Source organism: Saccostrea cucullata, unplaced genomic scaffold (assembly GCF_032062105.1).
Source record: "Saccostrea cucullata isolate Sc308-1 unplaced genomic scaffold, CSIRO_AGI_Scuc_v1 ctg254, whole genome shotgun sequence".
Lineage (NCBI taxonomy): Eukaryota > Metazoa > Mollusca > Bivalvia > Ostreida > Ostreidae > Saccostrea > Saccostrea cuccullata.
In genome coordinates, this window is record NW_026924791.1 from 207,530 (window position 1) to 229,214 (window position 21,685).

At 35.5% G+C, this 21,685-nt stretch overlaps 1 protein-coding gene across 3 annotated transcripts in view; it reads right to left on the minus strand.

The window, feature by feature from the left end:
• LOC134267301 (gonadotropin-releasing hormone receptor-like) overlaps positions 1-13,138 on the minus strand; it is a 38,472-nt gene extending 25,334 nt beyond the window's left edge. For all 3 annotated transcript variants that reach the window (XM_062749528.1, XM_062749527.1, XM_062749526.1), the window contains exon 1: positions 12,466-13,138. In XM_062749528.1, the coding sequence (XP_062605512.1) occupies positions 12,466-13,035 (570 nt within the window). In that variant the 5' untranslated portion in view covers positions 13,036-13,138. The remainder of the gene's footprint in view (positions 1-12,465) is intronic.
• Between the last annotated feature and the right edge of the window lie 8,547 nt (positions 13,139-21,685).

A 21,685-nucleotide genomic window follows, 5' to 3' on the forward strand; every position in this document is an offset into this window, starting at 1 on the left:
CGCTCTGCCGACGGAGCTTTTACGGTATCTGTTAAGGTCAAGATCTAGTAAATAACTTTAGACTAACTTTTTGGTGCTAGATCCATTATGACGTCATAATCAATTTCAACTTTCCTTTTCCCGTACTTTACGGGTTTAGTAGAATTATGTAGAAAATAGGGTATTTTTTTGACATTCATTTTCAAATCATATGAAAAGTAAACCGGATACCTATATTAAATTTGATATTGATTTAAAGAAAAGGCCATGAACGTACTAATTACCGTTTTCTGATAGACTGTAGGCAATCTGGATACATTTCCTTTGTCGAATATGAAAAAAACTCCCATATTCATGACTGGTTTTCTTAATTTTTCATTGAAAATGACAGTTCAAAATACAGTTTTTCATCTTGTTTACCTACAAATTATACCCCGAAACACCTTATTTGACCAAGCTAAAGTTGTAAAGCATCAATAAAGGAATTTATTTCTCAAATTTGATAAATCTGTAGGCACCTTTCATTTACTAGATCTTGACCTTAAATCCGTGTCGCGTCCTCACGGCGACTGAACGGCGTCCTCAAAAAATGCAAAAGGCCGAGGTGATCGCAGTAGAGTCACCTACAGCGCCGGACAACGCGGCGAGATCTCCACTAAACGCCGTAGAGTCGCATTTTTAGCTCTACTGGTCAGAGACCAGAAGAGCTTATGCGATAGTAAGGTGTCCGTCGTCCGTCCGTCTGTCTGTCTGTCCGTCTGTAAACAATTTTTCAAAACGCTACTCCTCCTACAGTTTTGATCTGATTTCAGTATAACTTGGCACACAAATAGACTACATTAAGATGCATAAAATAGTGCATCGGTTTTTTGGCTAAAAATAGGGTCTCCTAGAACGCCAGAGGACGGCGATCACTTTATGCATGCACAAAGTACGCGCCGTGTGATCGCGGTCTGAGAAGAACGCAGTAGAAACGTAGTATGATCGCCGTAGCAGCGCGGTGAGATCTCCAACAACGTAGTGGCACACAAGTACGAACGCCGTGAAGACGCACATGATCGCGGCACGAACGCAGTGATAGTAGACTGCGCTTCCTCGGAAACCTCACGGAGATGTCGCGGAGTCCTTGGAGATGTCACTGCGTTTCTATCGCGTTTTTACGGCGCTTGTAATGAGATTAATCGTCTTGTGATTTTTTCGACTGCGATTACACGGCGATAGCACGGAGTTGTCACTGCGCTCCCATGGCGTTTCTACAGCGTCCGTTGGCGATCACAATGCGCTTTCACGGCGTTGTTAGAGGGTTGTCAGCCAGCTCACAAAACAAGAGCAATGGGATCATAATTCCAACGTATTCGTTGCACTAGGAGCATTTAAGTAAAACATGGAAGAGAAAATTACACCAGAACTTGTTCTGTTGTTTCACTTAAATTTTGTAAAAAAAACTTTTCAGTGTGTTCATTTTTTTCATTCATAATAAAATTGAGAACCAGAAGTCTCTGTCGAGACTGTAGCTCTACTGGTTTGTACTTATCAAAAACCATTGCACTATTTTATGTATCATTGTGTAGTCTACTTGTGTGCCAACTTATTTTGAAATCAAACTAAAACTGTAGAAGTAGTAGCGTTTTTAAGGAATTTCACAGAAAATTCTATTTTTAGTAACCATGGCAACACCGTTCATCGAAATTAAAAACCGATGCACTATTCTATGTATCTTAGTGTAGTCTACTTGTGTGCCAAGTAATATTGAAATCCGATCAAAACTGTAGGAGAAATAGCATTTTGAAAAATTGTTTACAGACAGACAGACGGACGGACGGACGCCGGACGCATTACTATCGCATAAGCTCTTCTGGTCTCTGACCAGTAGAGCTAAAAATTAACAACACATCTGAACCGATAAAATTGAAAAAAGGAGTTAAATCATAAAACTATTCATAATTTAGTACTAAATTATTTAAATATAGAACATTTTTAATTATTAAGAATTTTTCCTGGCATGATTAGAAGTCTTTTCATCGTGTAACTTGAATCTTTAAACAAAAATGGTTTACATTCCTTCTGAATGTATAGAACGCATTATGAACGTATTGTGAACGCAGCCAGCGCAGTGAAAACTCCTAACGCGCCGTGAAGACTCCGCGGAAGCGCAGTCAATCGCCGAGAGATCTTCGTGGGAAAGCAGTAGAACTCCGTGAGATCGTCGTAGAATCGCGTCTGTCGCCGTAGGGACGCCCGTACATCTTCACATTGTGAAAATTTTACAGAAATTTGAGCAATTTTCCTGCGATTCCACGGCGATTTTAAAAATTTTACAACGCCGCAATGACTCCGTGTGAACGCAGCTTGGTGTGACAGGGCCGTAACTATGAAATATACTGAAAGAAAAAAGAAACACTAGGTAGCATAATATTCGAAGATTTTTTGACCGCATGACTGAAAATTACGAAAATTGGTCAGATAAGACGTTTAGTTACTATGCACCAAATCAGTGTTCAGAAGTACTCAGCCGTAAAATGTATGACGTCACGTACATGTAGGAAAACGCTAAAGATCCCAAAAAACACGTGCAACTTGATGACGACGAGTTTGCCAACAAATATTGTTGTTCCATTTGATGCACCTGAGGTATACACATTGTTTTTCAATATTTAGAGACGATATGATTTTCTTGCAATCTTGGTACAGTTTACGGAAGTTCATGAGGTCTGGTTTTCATATTGCCTAATTAATGAAAAAGGCAACAACGGGTAACTAAGCAGTTTCTTGTAAATCGTCACCTTCCTACCACAAAAACCGTCTTTTATTCAGTAGAATATTATAATCAATACATTCGCGCGAAAAATGAAAGAAAATAATGCCGCAATTTGTTTTTTGTTTTTTTGAGCCGGTCAACTTACATCGTCGCAAACCACGGCCAAAATGTACGTTCCTCTTCCATCTGGCCGTGGTTGAACGAGGAGAGAATTCTTCGTAGCTCATTAAAATATTGACCAATGCGAGTAAAGCATAGTCGGATGATGAACTTTATCGCGACCTTTCAATATCCAATTGCAGTATAGGAAATATTTCTTGTATATTGTTGACGTCAGTTGTTAATTTCGATTGCGATGGAAACAAAACTTGCCACTGACAGAATATGACGCCACAATAGAGAGGCGTAAATATTCAAGATTACGACAGTTTTTTTTGATCAAGCAGCCACGGGTAGGAGAGAGCTATATATGCGGACTCCGGATTGTGGCTTGAGACGATGGTCAACTTACTGATGTGTTCCTCTCAGTGGCGCATGCGTGCGTCGTATGACTAATTTTTTGGCGTGGTTACCCATGCCCAATATAGCCAGCGTTTGAAAGATAAACACTCTGATTAATTCCAAGCAAAGGAGAAATAAGACTCATGACAAATGCGCGGGAGAGATATTCAAGATAATGAGAGTTTTCGTTTTTCACTTTTGGGGAGTATCTTCATATGAGATTCTATAACTCATGAATTATTAGTAAAAATCAAATGGGATTTTGGTTATATCTTTTTGAAAGATGATTTTAAAAGTCAGATAGGAATACTGAAAAAAAGTAAACGAAAAATAAATTTTTTTCACCTCAAAATCTACCCTGCGTTTCTTTTTCCTTTCAGTATATTATGGTAGGCAAGATGGCAAGACTTTGCAAACTTAAAGAAAGAATAACAACTGCTGTTAATTAAAGGCAAAGTCTATGCAAAAATTGATAAATATTTGATCCTAAATGAAAAGTTCCTGAATTTATATATATGATTTCTTTTTCTGTTGAATTATCAATTTGAAACTTTAAAGTCAAGATTTAACAAGAAAAATGTTAAAATAAAATATTCAATCCTGCTGCATCATAATCCATAAGTCCGAAGTTACCTGTAATTTGTTGATAAAAGCGATTTCACAAGACAAAACTGGTAATGAAGAGGAAAAAAAACGATTTAGCTCAAGGCTTTGTCGGGCGATTATCAAAATTTGTTGACAAGTGGTTCAAAATACAACATATTGGCGGTCATCGCATATTGCAATTTGTGTAATAAAATAAAGAAGGCTTAAGCTTCTTTTAACTTATTATGATGTAATAAAGCATCGTTTTATGGTTCTTTTCTGTGTGTATACACATGTATGTATATGGATGGAAGGAAAACAATATTGGTTTAAGCGGATTTTCTGTATTTAATTGCTTCCGCATCACTCTGTCTATCAGTCATAAATGTACTATCATTAAAAAAAACCTTATCTTACAAAAATAGTGTATTGTCAGATTCAAAGCATTTTTTAATTTCTATCTTATTTCAGTAAATGCCAATTTGAAAAATTTTATATCATGTTGCATCATTATTTCATACTGAGCTGCTAAGCCCTGTTCATTGTTACACTGTATTGTAGATATGGAAGCCCCGTCCAGTATGTGAATTGTTTTGTGATGCAATTCTTCTTGTAGATGTACAAAGGTAAACCTTTGTAAGAACAATATTGGTTTATATGGATTTTCCGTATTGTCTATTTCCGTATCTCTCTGTCACGGAATATGATGATTCTGTGATGTAATTAGCGTAACTGTCATAAAGGGTGCGGTAACTGCCTCAATAGAAATACATGAATCATTTCAAAACCTTGCTACAATCTGAAGCGTATTTTTCACAATCGTTGTAATTATGAACCATCATTTATTACCACATGTGAAAGGATTATTTTCAGCACTTTAACATACAGATGTATTATTTAATAAATGATTTCGATACCTTCTGGTTATTTCACGTCAATCACGTGCGATTCTTATCTATCCAATTTCTAGTGAATAATACTGGCAATCTGCATTTTAGATTGGTATAATCTAGAGCACATAAAATATAACCAATTTCAAGAGCAACAAATGCAAGCACATAGCAACAAGGGGACCAGCCCCCTTTTTTCAAACCTTACTATTTAATAAAAAATTCATTGGAGACCCCCCCCCCCCACTTTTGTTACAGTAAGGTCAAATAAGGCTTATGTAGTATTATCTGTAGAAAATTTGGTATTGAAAGAAGTTGAACCTACCCCCAACCCCTTCCCCCACGAAATAGGATTTTCGACTTTGGGGAATTTTTTTTTTTTTTTTTTTTTTTTGTTGCTTGTCAAATTTTTTTCAGGTAGGTTAAAATTCTTTTTCCTCTGATTGTCCCAACCCCTTTTCAAAAACAATGCTACGTCACTGAAATGAATTGTCGGGACAATTGTGTAGGTTGAATCCTTCTTTGGATTATCACTACAACATATAAAATTGACGAAAATATCTTCAAATATGACATATCTTCAACATGCGCAGGTATGTGCACTTTTAAAACCCTACTTCTTAACCCCTACTGATTCAATAATGATCCAAAGTTAATTATGGTTTGCGATTTCCGAACTTATGAAAAAATATTCTTGCTGTAAATCATCAAATAATATTTTGTAGAAAATCATAGGACTATTTCTGCATTTACTGTATGGCATCAACACACGAAGAATGCATTGTTCAATGTGTTGGCGTTTCATTAATCATCTTTCAATGCGTGCTGAATACGCTAATAAACACATCTTTCTTTTGTCTGAATTCTGATAAAAGAAACCTCAAACAGCTACCTGGCATCGCTGTAAGCCCTATAGCACGGTTAAGCCTGTAATACGACAGTTAACCAAGGTTTCTTTTTATACCTTTGTCCTCTGATAATCTGTTATGCTTTCAAGAAATTTAGATTGAATTGTCACTGAAAGTCCTTGGGTTCGCCTTATTCAAATGCTTCATCCGGTTGCGTGTACATGGGTCTGAATTCTGAAAGAACTTTTATGGTAGAAAATACAGAATGACCTAATATTCCATTATAAAGCCTAGTAATTAACATAAAATTCTTCAAATAGAAATTTAGATAACAATTGAAAAGAAATCAAACAGACGCCATAAAACCTTCGCTTTTGCTTCTTCTTCTTTTTCTTCTTTTTTTTTTTTTTGAAAATCAATTCATCAAATTACACCGTTTAGAATTAGTAAAGGATTAGGTCATACATGTAGATGGGCTGGTTAGTCAAAATCTTCCTTTGAAAGTCTAAGGAGTTAGCAAAATTTCTAATTACTTTATCAGAACATGAGAAAATTTGGGAAGAAGGACCTCTTATTAGCCAAGAAGAGGCTTATCATAAAAAGTTTACAATGTTCGTTGATAATTTTGTAAAATATGCCTCAACACAATATCAGTTTCTTGAAGATCAAATGGAAATCGATTCTTTTGAAACAAAAAATACATGTGTTTTTCAAAAGTTTATACATTTATAAAAAGAAAATAAATAACCCCAATCACGAAGATTATGTTTGTTTCTCAAATTGTTTATTTATCATACGGAAATAAAACCTAATAACATGTCCCGCATGATGTTTGAACATTATCAAACGAAGAAGAACCTAATAATCAATTATGAACTCTAGTGATTAACATGAATTTCTCTAATGTTTAATTAAGTTAAACAAGTTAAAACAAATCAGGAAGACGCCAACAAATTTACCTTTGCTTTTTTTTTTGGGGGGGGGGGTTCCAATCCATCAAATTACATCGTATAGCAAAGTTTTAGCTCATAAGTCGGCTGGGTTAGTAAAAGGTCTTTTAGACAGTTCTATTGCACGATTACGATGAAAAAACGAAGAAGTCAGTTTAGGTCCAAAGATGACGATGAAAATTATTTTTGTTTCTTAATGTTGGCTGTCAAGGGATGAAAAATACTAAATTTTATATATCGTTTTTGTCCCGTCATCAATTAGACTGTACATGTGTATATAAAAGAAAATTTTACGAACTACGATATACATTACATATCTGTAAAACTGATTGAAGTGTTTTGATTAAAAAAAGGACTGCAGTGCATCCCCGAGAAGTCCCTAAGAGATTAATAATAAAAAGTTCAGAATATACCTATATCGCAACATTCGTCAAGAAAAAAACAGCAGAATCGAGACACTGGATCAGATTATAGTTCATATACATTCTTTTGAAATTATACGATACAATATGACATATAATAATTATGGAATGTTTACCGCTTTAAAGCCACAAAGAGGTTAATAATAAAAAAGTTCGGAATGAAAAATGAAATGAAACATGAAAAATCAGAATCGATACACTGTGTCAGATTAAAGTTCATACACATCAAATGAAAATCGGTTCTTTTAAAACTGTATAACAACTATTTGAGAGAAAATTTTTTTTTTATGAAGATGGCCTGTCTTTACATGTATCAAGAAGCAATTTCAGCAGTTTTCGAGCGATTCTGTTTAATTCCTTTATTAGAGCTCTACCATACAAGCACACTTATTTTTGCATTTCTGCATTCAATGAATCGCCAAAATATGTGATATAAAGAACCATCTAATTAGTTACACTGTACGTTAGAGGTCAGCTAAGATTTGTTTCAAGAAATAGATCTTTGCTGTATTATTTATGCTTTTTATAAATAGGATTCGAAAAAATCTGATATGCATCGTGTTAAGAGTGTATATATATGATAATATTTTGATATAGAATATCGAATAAAAATGGAAAAACCATGATCTTACAGAAAATACTCGCAATTTGTCATCGAGACTTGAAATTAATTTCTTATGTGGCTTACAAGCGCAGTGTTGTAACATTTTTTTATACTGAAAAGATCGACGTCAGCTCCGGGACCTATATACCAACTGTTAGTATATAGGTCCCTGGTCAGCTCTAAGACTGAACATGAATACATTACAAGTGCATAGTTTTAAGTAAGTACTTCGATTTTTTGACATGAACTTGATTTAATGTTTGAATCTCTTTTCAATGCAGATTTTTATTTTTCAGTTGAATGGGCATTCCAAATTACTTCTATGGAAACACTAAACATAAACCATGTAAAAAGAAGCGAACAACTATTCGCAAAAAATGGGGATTTTTCTTACAAAATCATGTGCATGTCCCAGCAATTAGATTAACTTCTTTATTTTAAATTGTATTCAAACCATGCAGATCTGAAAAATGACATGGATATTAATTGAAAAAACAAAATGAATAAGATTTTGTCGCTGTAAAAAAATTGGTTTCCATGATCATAACGGTAATTCAGGAGTGTTTTTGCATTCATGGTATAAACGGGAGCAAAATACATACTTTATAAACTTCATTAGAATAAACTTTAAATATAGGCCTAAGCACTGCCGAGGTTTTAAACTTTTAATGCTAAAAATTAAAAATTTATGCATCAACTAACGTTTTTTTTAAGACCCCCCCAGAAAGTTGACATTCATAACATTATTAATTCATATAACAGTATTCCAGGTGTGTTTTCAAGGTTTAAACAGATATATGATTTTGGGAGCAAAATACGTAGTTTTTAAAACTTTTTAAAACTAAAATTTAATTTTTTGTACCGCCGAGGATTTTGATTTTTAGCGCTGAAAATTAACGCCTATATCAATTAACGTCCGTAACGAACCCCCCCCCCCCCCGGAAATCTAATACCAGATTCGTGCCATGCTTTAAAAATTATTATTTGACCTTTCTACACTCGGCATTAAAACGAAATGTCAGCTTGTCTTACTTCAATAATAGTGAGTCATTCATAAGCAACATCTACTGTAACATTGTCTTTTGTTATAACCACTGGTATATCAAAACATGTTGTAAACAGCTAGTTAACAATACCAGATTGAAGAGAGTTGGAATCCAGGGGCATTCATACGGAAAAACCCCTACATAAACAAATACATGGGCGCAGACATTTTGGACACCCAAAGTTGTGCGGAGGAGAAAATGCTACCTGGCGCGTGATTGGTCAATAAGAGAAAAGACTTGTTATGTATTTGACAAGTGAAATAAAGTTGATAAAAATCTCATATCAAGACTTGGGTTTCTTTGAGATATATAGGAGTAACAGGTAAAAATTTGAAGGGAGGGGTGCTCTTTGGTTAGAGATTTTCAGTTGGTGTCAAACGCACCTTGTTGTAAACAAATGGAAATTGAAAGTAAAAGTGCCGCGTGACCATATATTTTTTCTGGCATGTTTTGTTTTCCAATATCTCGAACTTTCACGACAAAAAGGTCATTTGCCCGAAATTCAATATATGTATCAGTGAGAGGGGCTCACGTTTGTATGGAAGTCTATGGGAAAACATTTGGTGGTGTTTGTCCATACATGATTGTATGTCTTGGAGAAAATTTTGTTCAATTTGTGTTTATTTGAAGCAATTTTTGACTGCAGAAATAATACATGTACGATGTACTTGCATGAAATATATGTACTTATTAACTTGTTGACAAAAGATTAACCCGTTGCTACAGTTGGGTCGATTTTGCTGATGAACTCATAGGTAAAAGTTTCTTGATTAATGCTAATAGAGTTGAAAGAAGATTACCCTGTTAATATAACTATATACTAGCAGATAATAATAGCCGATACGAAAGGCAGCAACTCATCGATAATCATTAGATGGAATGTCATATCATGAAAGAAGAATATGTATGGTTAAGAGCTGATTTTGATGTATTGGTTGTAGGTTTATATAAACGTCCCTCGAGATTTTTCACTCAGCTGGAGATGTTAATCTTCTTAAATCCCTAAATGAAACGCCTCTAAAAATCTACGACTTAAAAAAACGGCAGGATAATTTTTTTAATTTTTTTTCATGAAATCTTATATATCGAGTTTTTGTCGATCACTTTATTGCAAAGTGGTTAATGTTCTGGAAGACGCGTATCCTGTCAAATTTAATTTGCTAATAAAGAAAACAAAGGAAAAGGCAGATGAGGTTTGGCAGCTCGTCTGACTGTCTTTCAGTCTGTCAATTTTACAAATATTTTTATGCAATGAAGCATCACTTCTTCATCAGCAAATAAATGAACATTTAGTTTCTTCTGAACATCGTATTTGACGTTTATGTCTTGTAAAATAAATAAAAATGCAAGAAAAAGAAGCAATTTGCAAAACTCCGTTAGCATTTATTCTCTTTGGACATTTATTCTCTTTGGACTGGAAACACGAAGCTTTTTATATTTCTGATTATTTTAGTTTTCAAATCCATATCTTTCAAAAGTTTGAGGAATATGTTTGACGCATGGACATGTTTTCTTTTTACCACAAATAAACTGCTTTAACCCCCCCCCCCCAAATCAATACTTTTAATTAATGGATCTACTTTCCTAGTGGGCAATTTTATTATTGCATCCTCTTGTCACGTGAATTTTGGGTTATGCAATCTATTAGACAAGTCATGAACTTCTTATAATAAGAGTATTAAATGTGATTTACAGAAATAGGTCACGATACATCTCGTTTATGTTATGCATCTGGAGATTTAAGGTACATTGATACTCTGATAAGAGAGATAACTCTTAATGACACAAATGTCTATTATTCCTTTATAAATTTGTCAAGTTTAAGTGCCTTTTTAGTCAAATTTTGCCCCGCACGCCATGTTATAATTGTTTGTATTTTATTCAGCATATACATTTCCTTTGGAAAATCATAAAAGTTAAAGAAAAATTTCATATGAGTGAGCAGAGGGTTTATGAACCTTAAGTTCTATATCTCAAGATTTTATTTTCATGTGTTGATGGGAATATACAAGTTTTAACAGTTTCAACAAAACATTGTACATGTATTTGTATGAAGTGTTTCAACTACTAGTAAATGAATACAGAGAGTGAGAGGGGAAAAATCGTTAGGGACGCGTAATTGGATGATATAATGGAAATAAGATTTTGCTTCTAGACACAAACGTTTTAGGAGGACGAGGGTTTTAATGAATATTGCTGACGTATATCTAATTTATCTACATTCACGGAGACAATAATTATTATAGATGATTTTGCAAATTAATTTGGCTTTATCACATATCAAGTTAGTACAAAAAAGTGATGAAAATTTCCCGCCAACTCAGATGATTTATCAAGGCAACATAATTGCACTTCATAAGTGCAAAACGGTGATAGAATTTCGTAAAACTGGAGTTGATTTAGTTATTAAGAAAATGTAATATACTGTGATCTCTAAGATCGACCCATCTGTTGTTAACAGTTTCCTCTCAAGTTTTAGGATCAATTACCAGCTGCTAACCGTGTTTCCGCATGGGATCCCGACATAAATGTTTGCATGGAAATTCCCGATTACAAGACGGGAAGAATCGGAAGATGTCTTCTGTGTATGAAAAGATAACTGTCATCACAAAGTTGACCAATGATCTCGGGAATAAAAGAATAATTTTTATTGAGCTCTCCATATGTTGCACAAGTATAAAGATATAAAATTATTTTTGTCGCCTACATATGTATAAATATATAAAGTAGGTATAGATCTTATCAAAATGTTATTGACTTTTTGATAAGCATATATCTAGTCTTTACGGTGAACGATGAACTGGAAAAAAATTTTTTCGCGACATGTAGAAAGAACAATTAATCACAGGCTTAGTTTCTCAGTTTTTTTCTGCATGAATATTGTTTTGTCTGTGACAGAAAATTTGAAATATAACAAATTAGCATAAAAATTATTTTGCTAATTTAAAAAAAAAAATGAAATGGGAATTCAAAAGAATATTGAAAATTGTATGGATTGTACATGCATATTTTATTTTAATTTTCGATTTAAGGAATTAGATGTCCATCTTTTCAATATAAGTTGGTCGAATCATGATCTTAGCTTGAAACCAGGGACCAATTTTTTAATTTATTTTTTCTAACATTAATTTCAATATGCATTATCTGAAACTGTACAGATAATACATGCATTGTGATACTATTTTGATGTCAAACAAACACCGCTAATTATCTTACATGTATAAGGTTGATTAGTCGTTAATTTACTTTAAAATGTCTTTTTTCTCGGTGAAAATTTTCGTTGATTGAGGGGAAATTGTATTGATTTGTGTGGATTTGATTACGTGGTGAAAGGAAGACACGCTACTAGTGTTTGGAATTTTCACATTTCGCATGCATTAGTGGTCTTTTCACAAAATGAAATGAAATTACCAAGAAAATGTTTTTATACAGACTGTTTTTAAGAATTCAATCTTATTTAAAATTAATACTTTTCTTCAGAGAGATAATTCAAAATGAATAATTTTAAATGAAATTAGTGCTCAATATGGAATGCCATTATAAATATATATATATACACACACTGTAATATTCATGAACAGTTGTTTTAAATTTTTTTTACAAAAAGGAACATTTCTGATATTTAATATTCAATTCTTTTTATAAAAAAATAATCATAATCGCAAGTTTATGATTTGTAAAAGTTTACAATCAATTTGCAGAAAATCAAGAATCCGTTTATTAAAATCATTCACATCATACAATCGTAAAAATTGTTATTCGTCATGAGATATAATTCACTTTCTTTTTTCATTTTTTTTCTTGTTTAAAATAAATTTGACTAGACATGGTCCCCCTCCCGCTGGAGAGAAGGGGGGGGGGCTCTTTCTTACTTTGACTTACCTGGGGTACGCTAAATAAGGCACTGAGGAACCACGACATGATGATCATTATTTTCACCCTCTGTGGAGCCTTGTTCCGGCTAATTGGGTCAGTAATTACACAGCACCTATCTAGGCTAATCACAACAGTAATGTACGTGGACACTAAAAGCCCCGTCCCCTGTATGAAGCGCAGCATCTTGCACATGGCCACGCCTGCCACCCACTGGACTGTCAATGCCCAAATAGCTTCCGCTGCCATGCAAAAGAAAGTAACAATGAGATCCGCTATTGCCAAATTCACAATGAGTGTATTTATCGTGGAGCGCCGTTTGCGAACACGGTACATTTGAATTAAAGTCGCTGTATTTCCTATTAATGATATGGTAAAGAGAACAACAAGTACTACTGTTTTAATTAATTGGTCCTGGAATGTTGGTGGAAGGGGGGAAGTGGAGTCAACAGTGAACAAATATTCAGCATCCGTAACGTTGGCCATAATTTCAGATCCGTTGGATTGCACTTCGCCTAGCGCTGAAGAAGAGATTCCGTAACTTTGGTACGGCGCTATATGAGGAGAATTTCCAGCCATACTTAATTTCGTCACAATTTTAACACATTGTTTTTTTTTTCTTTTTTAAATATTTTTGCAATTATGTATTTTTAGCAAGTATTCGCAATAGTTTCATTTTAAGTATCGGAAGCGCTTTCGAGCTGCTGTGGCTTCCTAATGATTCACGCTGTTCTTATAATGGGGAAAATCTTCACGAATTGACGATATCGATTATATGTCTGGATGGCGTGGTTTCATATAAAATCCTTTCCTCCTTTGAACAATTGTTCATTCCTTATATTACAGAGTACCTGTGTACGATGTCCATATCACGATTCGGACGGTTCTTATAAATCCATGTTTTCTCATTTTTATTATTTCGACAAATATGAGGAAAATGTAAAACATGATTTTAATGTTCCGAAACAATTAAATCAAGAAATAGTTTTCATTTTTTCTATGTTAAGAGATGTTTTACAAATCTGAAACGCCCTTGGACTGAAAACTTACCAACACTTGTAGTGGATTTTTGTAACTGTTACAAATGTTGCATGCTGGGTAAAAACCAATTAGTATACATTCACAACAGGTATAAATTTTGGTTTTTGTGACCATTGACATATTTTATCTAATTAAGCAAGTATCGCTGACCTGTTGAAAAAAGAAAATATATTGACAGTATGTTAGTAAAATTGCCATTTGAATTGATAAATATTTGTCCCCCGCTTGAAAAGTGGGGGATATTAATTTGGGTTTGTCCGTCCGTCCGTCCGTCCGTCTGTCCGTCCGTCCGTCCGTCTTTCTGTCTGTCTGTAACGCTTTCGTTTCCACACGATATCTCGAGAACCCTTTGAGCTTTTGCAATGAAATTTAGCATAGCAACTCCCTATGGACTAAAGAAGACCCCTATTGATTTTGAGGTCAAAAGGTCAAAGGTCAAGGTCATAAATAAGCAAATTCTGTCTGTTAAAACACTTTCGTTTCCACACGATATCTCTAGAACCATTTGAGCTATTGCAATGAAATTTTATATAACAACTTCCTGTGGCCTAATAAAGACCCCTATTGATTTTAAGGTCAAAAGGTCAAAGTTCAAGGTCGTAAATTTATACATTCTGTCTGTGTGTAATACTATTATTTCCGGGCGATATTTCAAGAAGATTTTGAGCATATGCAATGTAATTTTATATCAAAACTCCCTAGGACGTCTCTCGCCCCTCTCAAAGTGCCCCGCCCCGTTTGCTTTATTAGTATTTATAGTATTACATGTCGCTATTTTTAGCGCAGGGGTATGAGGAGAGTTATTGCGTATAAAACAGGTTCTCGGCGGACTTTATGTTCTTATTACATCTATTAGAAATGTTTAATAAAGGCTAAATAAATCAAACACCATGGATTATGTAAAATTTTGAGAATACCGAACATGAAAACATGAATATATACATGTATGTGACTTCACTTCTGCATATACTTCACACCATGTTAAGTGATTCCGTGGTCTAGTGGTTATGTCTCTCGCTTCAAATGTGAGAGGTCCCGGGATCGAATCTCGGTCGAACCTTTCTTTTTCTTTTTTTAAAAATACTTTTTTTTTACTAAATGATAGTATTCAGCATGTGAAATGAAAAATTTATGAGGTTATAAAATCATCATTACAGTGTGATAAATTCCATATAAAAAAAACTTCTATACACATAATGAAGAATGAGCAATCAAATCTTTATATGCATATTGACATACACGTATTTTATTTGCTTCAGTATACATGTATACATTTAATAATTCTACAAAAGTTGATAAGCGGGGGACACGAATTCTCTGAATTAGCTTGTTAATTATTATGACATTAAAATTGTATCAAACGTCGTTAAGAAATAAGCAAATAAATTAACCACTATAATAGTCAATGGTTAACATCTCCGATCAAGTTACCAATATCTTAATAAAATATTGAGGTGAATCCAGTAAAGTCCAATCTTACGTGGTACACGATTTTAATTGCACCTGTACGAAAACGAACAATTATTGAATCCATTCATATTTATACAAAGTCATGTACACTGGTTAATACGTAAACATTATACATATTAATTAAATTTTACGATATGAACTTATGAATGCCAAAGACATAATTCCATCACCCCGCCTCCAACAAGATAAATAAAGGTCTAAACGGTTAAATGATTATAATCCAACCCTGTAGTGGGTCTATTATAATAATAAAACAAGAGACCCATCGGTAACATCGTTCACCTTAGTACATTGGCCAGTAAAAACACAAATCTGTTCAGTAATTAATATTTTACAGGGGGGGGGGGCTTAAATTTTAAATTGCCTGAGGGTGCTTTCATATCAGTGTAATGCGTGGGTTTTTTGCTCAGCAAAAAATTTATATAAAGATTTTACCCTACATGTATTCTTTTTCGAAAACTTGATTCCAAATTATTGTCTCTCTTTACCCCCGTGGTTCATGAATCGTGAACACACTTGAATTAACACTACTTGATGATGTTTTTATCAATGAATTTTCTACTACATAACTATGTGTATGTAAAACTTTGATGCCCCATTGTAGCCCTACTCTACCCTAGTGGATCATGATTTGAACAAACTTGAATCTATACTACTTCACAATGCCACCATATCAATATGACTGAACATGTCTTTCTAAGAGGATGTTCGAAGATTTTTTTCTTAAAAATTACTTTAACTATTATCCACCTTTGTGACTCCAGCCTAATCCCAGGGGTCATGATTTAAACAAACTTGAATATATACTGTGTATACCTATAGGTTACCTATTTGTTTAATTTTTTGGACAAGTGGTTCTTGAGAAGATTATAAGAACATGTCACCAATATCCTATTTCTTGATTATCTCCACTTGAATGAAAGCCTGGCCTCTCATTGGAAAAAAAAAACAACTTGAATCCCCGTTGTGGGAAGTTTTGCCGAAATTGACCCATTGATTCTGGAGAAGTCTACCGACGGACGGACAGCAAGCCGGAGTACTGGCAAAAGGTAATCAGAAAAGCTTACTTGAGCTTTCAGCTCAGGTGAGCTGACAAGGGCACCGAAAAAAGGGGTATCCTCTCTTCAAGAGCATATAATTTTATAAATCAAGGCAGCATTCGACATGTCGATGCAAATTACCCCACTTCCGTTTCGCACGGAATTATCTCACATCTTCATAAACATTATATCCCCTCTAACTTTGTTGCGAGGGGATAACAGATACAGATGCTCAAAAACAAGACAGATAGGGTAATCAGGAACTACCCAATTGTCTATATTTCCCACTTCTATAAAATACCAGAATTAACAACAATGATTAAGCATAAAACATATTAGGCCTATTCACCTTGTATTTACAGTTGGATAAACATGTCATTGACCGCTCCTGGTCTTTTGATAACATTAATATTTTAATACATGTACAGATATCAGGAACTTTGGCTATAATATTCACAAAGTGATTTGTTACCTCACGACACTCTGTGAATACTAATTCAGTCATGTGGCTTTTAAGGTAGCCATGTTTAACTTATTAGGATATTTTGATCAGAAGCTATAAATAGTATGGACGTGCTTGTATTTTTTATTTCGTTTTGAAACGTGTAGATCGTATACTTGTGCTATACAAGATAGAGAGGGAGATGGGAAATTGAATTGTTTGTCTAAAGTCGTTTTAACATGTAAATTGTGGTTTCATATTGACTGGGCTTTTAAATATACAAAAGTGAAATCAAATTAAGAAGTATATACAACCAGAGGAATCAACAAGAGGCCCATGGGCCACATCGCTCACCTGAGTAAGTATGGGGATGCCGTTCTTTAACAGATTTCCTCCCTTGTAATACCTATTGTGGCCTCGCTGTATCCCCTCCCCTTCCCCCATGTCACAATTTTAACAATTTAGATTCTACACTACCCAAGGCTGCTTCCACATAAGTTTCAGCTTTTCTGGCCCAGTGGTTCTTAAGAAGATTTTTAAAGTTTTTTCGTATATATTTGTATGTAAAACTTGAATTCCCTATTGTGGCCCCACCCAACCCCCAGGGGTCACGATTTTAACAATTTAGTATGTAAATTACCCAAGGATGCTACCACATAAGTTTCAGTTTTTCTGCCCAAGTGATTCTTGAGAAGAAGATTTTTAAAGATTTTTCTTATATATTTCTATGTAAAACTTTGATTCCCTATTGTGGCCCCGCCCAACCCCCGGGGGTCATGACTTTAACAATTTAGAATTTAAACTACCCAAGGATGCTTCCACATAAGTTTCAGCTTTTCTGGCCCAGTGGTTCTTAAGAAGAAGGTTTTTAAAGTTTTTTCCTGTATATTTGTATGTAAAACTTGGATTCCCTATTGTGGCCCCGCCCAACCCCCGGGGGTCATGATTTTAACAATTTAGAATCTACATTATCCTAGGATGCTTCCACATAAGTTTCAGCTTTTCTGGCCCAGCGGTTCTTGAGATGATTTTTTAATAACCCCACCTTATTTTTGTCTTTTCTTGATTATCTCCCCTTATGAGCAATCTTGGCCCTTCATTTTAAAAATTTAAACTCCACTTTACCTATGGATGCTTTGTACCATGTTTGCTTAAAATTCACCCAGTGGTTCTTGAGAAGTCAAATATGTGAAAAGTTAACAGACGGACGGACAGACAGACAGACGGACAAAATGTGATCAGAAAAACTCACTTGAGCCTTCGGCTCATGTGAGCTAACAAGAGGTCCATGGGCCACATCGCTCACCTGACAATCTTTTGTCATATTGTTCTTTACCAGATTTCCCCCTTGTAATACATATTGTGGCCCTGCCCTACCCCCTGGGGTCATGATTTGAACAATTTAGAATCTACACTACACCAAGGGTGCTTCCACATCAGTTTCAGCTTTTCTGGCCCAGTGGTTCTTGAGAAGAAGATTTTCAAAGATTTTTCCTATATATTTCTATGCAAAACATTGATGCCCCATTGTGGCCCCGCCCTACCCCCGGGGGTCATGATTTGAGCAATTTAGAATCTACACTACCCCAGGGTGCTACCACATGAGTTTCAGCTTTTCTGGCCCAGTAGTTCTTGAAAAGAAGATTTTCAAAGATTTTTTTCTATATATTTCTATGTAAAAATTTTATTCCCCATTATGGCCCTGCCCTACCCTCGGGGGTCATGATTTGAACAATTTAGAATCTACATTACCCCAGGGTGCTTCCACATCAGTTTCAGCTTTACTGGCCCAGTGGTTCTTGAGAAGAAGATTTTCAAAGACTATCCTATATATTTCAATGTAAAACTTTGATTCCCCATTGTGGCCCCGCCCTACCCCCGGGGGTCATGATTTGAACAATTTAGAATCTACACTATCCCACAATGCTTCCACATCAGTTTCAGCTTTTCTGGCCCAGTGGTTCTTGAGAAGAAGATTTTCAAAGATTTTTTCTAAATATTTCTATGTAAAAATTTGATTCCCCATTGTGGCCCCGCTCTACCCCCGGGGGTCATGATTTGAACAATTTAGAATCTACACTATCCCAGGGTGCCTCCATATAAGTTTCAGCCTTTACTGGCCCAGTGGTTCTTGAGAAGAAGATTTTTTAATGACCCCACCCTATTTTTGTCTTTTCTTGATTATCTCCCCTTGTGAAGGGACTTGGCCCTTCATTTTAACAATTTAAAATTCCTTTCACCCAAGGATGCTTTGTACAAAGTTTGGTCAAAATTGGCCCAGTGGTTCTTGAGAAGAAGTCGAAAATGTGAAAAGTTTACCGACGGACAGACAGACAAACGGACAGATAGACGGACGGACGGACAAAATGTGATCAGAAAAGCTCACTTGAGCCTTCGGCTCAGGTGAGCTAAAAAGTGTTTACAAATTGGAAGAAGAGTCAAGTATTGTAAAGTCAACGGGCTTTCATAGAATTGTCTGAAAAAATTAGTTACCAAATTATGGCTCAAAGTCACTAAAACATTTTTTAAACTTTACATCCCGAGTTGTTTAAACAAGAGGCCCATGGGCCACATCACTCACCTGAGAAGCTTTGACCATTCTGTTCTTTACTAGATTTCCCCCTTGAAATACATATTGTGACCCCACCTTACCCCATTGATCATAATTTAGACAATTTAAAAATCTACACTACCCCAAGATGCTTCCACATAAGTTTCCGCTTTTCAAAGATTGTCCAATATATTTCTATGTAAAACTTTGATTCCCCATTGTGGCCCCGCCCTATCCATGGGGGTCATTATTTGAACAATTTAGAATCTACCCTACCCAAGGATGCTTCCACATAAGCTTCAGCTTTTCTGGCCAAGTGGTTCTTGAGAATAAAATTTTCAAAGATTTCTCCTAAATATTTCTATGTAAAATTTGATTCCCCATTGTGGCCCCACCCTACCCTTGGGGGTCATTATTTGAACAATTTAGAATCTACACTACCCCAGGATGCTTCCACATAAGTTTCAGCTTTTCTGGCCCAGTGGTTCTTGAGAAGAAGATTTTTAAAGTTTTTCCCTATATATTTATATGTAAAACTTGGATTCCCCATTGTGGCCCCGCCCTACCCCGGGGGTTATGATTTGAACAATTTAGAATCTACACTACCCCAGGATGCTTCAACATAAGTTTCAGCTTTTCTGGCACAGTGGTTCTTGAAAAGAAGATTTTCAAAGATTTTTTTCTATATATTTCTATGTAAAAATTTTATTCCCCATTATGGCCCTGCCCTACCCTCGGGGGTCATGATTTGAACAATTTAGAATCTACATTACCCCAGGGTGCTTCCACATCAGTTTCAGCTTTACTGGCCCAGTGGTTCTTGAGAAGAAGATTTTCAAAGATTATCCTATATATTTCAATGTAAAACTTTGATTCCCCATTGTGGCCCCGCCCTACCCCCGGGGGTCATGATTTGAACAATTTAGAATCTACACTATCCCACAATGCTTCCACATCAGTTTCAGCTTTTCTGGCCCAGTGGTTCTTGAGAAGAAGATTTTCAAAGATTTTTTCTAAATATTTCTATGTAAAACTTTGATTCCCCATTGTGGCCCCGCTCTACCCCCGGGGGTCATGATTTGAACAATTTAGAATCTACACTATCCCAGGGTGCCTCCATATAAGTTTCAGCCTTACTGGCCCAGTGGTTCTTGAGAAGAAGATTTTTTAATGACCCCACCCTATTTTTGTCTTTTCTTGATTATCTCCCCTTGTGAAGGGACTTGGCCCTTCATTTTAACAATTTAAAATTCCTTTCACCCAAGGATGCTTTGTACAAAGTTTGGTCAAAATTGGCCCAGTGGTTCTTGAGAAGAAGTCGAAAATGTGAAAAGTTTACCGACGGACAGACAGACAAACGGACAGATAGACGGACGGACGGACGACGGACAAAATGTGATCAGAAAAGCTCACTTGAGCCTTCGGCTCAGGTGAGCTAAAAAGTGTTTACAAATTGGAAGAAGAGTCAAGTATTGTAAAGTCAACGGGCTTTCATAGAATTGTCTGAAAAAATTAGTTACCAAATTATGGCTCAAAGTCACTAAAACATTTTTTAAACTTTACATCCCGAGTTGTTTAAACAAGAGGCCCATGGGCCACATCACTCACCTGAGAAGCTTTGACCATTCTGTTCTTTACTAGATTTCCCCCTTGAAATACATATTGTGACCCCACCTTACCCCATTGATCATAATTTAGACAATTTAAAAATCTACACTACCCCAAGATGCTTCCACATAAGTTTCCGCTTTTCAAAGATTGTCCAATATATTTCTATGTAAAACTTTGATTCCCCATTGTGGCCCCGCCCTATCCTTGGGGGTCATTATTTGAACAATTTAGAATCTACCCTACCCAAGGATGCTTCCACATAAGCTTCAGCTTTTCTGGCCCAGTGGTTCTTGAGAATAAAATTTTCAAAGATTTCTCCTAAATATTTCTATGTAAAACTTTGATTCCCCATTGTGGCCCCACCCTACCCTTGGGGGTCATTATTTGAACAATTTAGAATCTACACTACCCCAGGATGCTTCCACATAAGTTTCAGCTTTTCTGGCCCAGTGGTTCTTGAGAAGAAGATTTTTAAAGTTTTTCCCTATATATTTATATGTAAAACTTGGATTCCCCATTGTGGCCCCGCCCTACCCCGGGGGTTATGATTTGAACAATTTAGAATCTACACTACCCCAGGATGCTTCAACATAAGTTTCAGCTTTTCTGGCACAGTGCTTCTTGAAAAGAAGATTTTCAAAGATTTTTTTCTATATATTTCTATGTAAAAATTTTATTCCCCATTATGGCCCTGCCCTACCCTCGGGGGTCATGATTTGAACAATTTAGAATCTACATTACCCCAGGGTGCTTCCACATCAGTTTCAGCTTTACTGGCCCAGTGGTTCTTGAGAAGAAGATTTTCAAAGATTATCCTATATATTTCAATGTAAAACTTTGATTCCCCATTGTGGCCCCGCCCTACCCCCGGGGGTCATGATTTGAACAATTTAGAATCTACACTATCCCACAATGCTTCCACATCACTTTCAGCTTTTCTGGCCCAGTGGTTCTCGAGAAGAAGATTTTCAAAGATTTTTTCTAAATATTTCTATGTAAAACTTTGATTCCCCATTGTGGCCCCGCTCTACCCCCGGGGGTCATGATTTGAACAATTTAGAATCTACACTATCC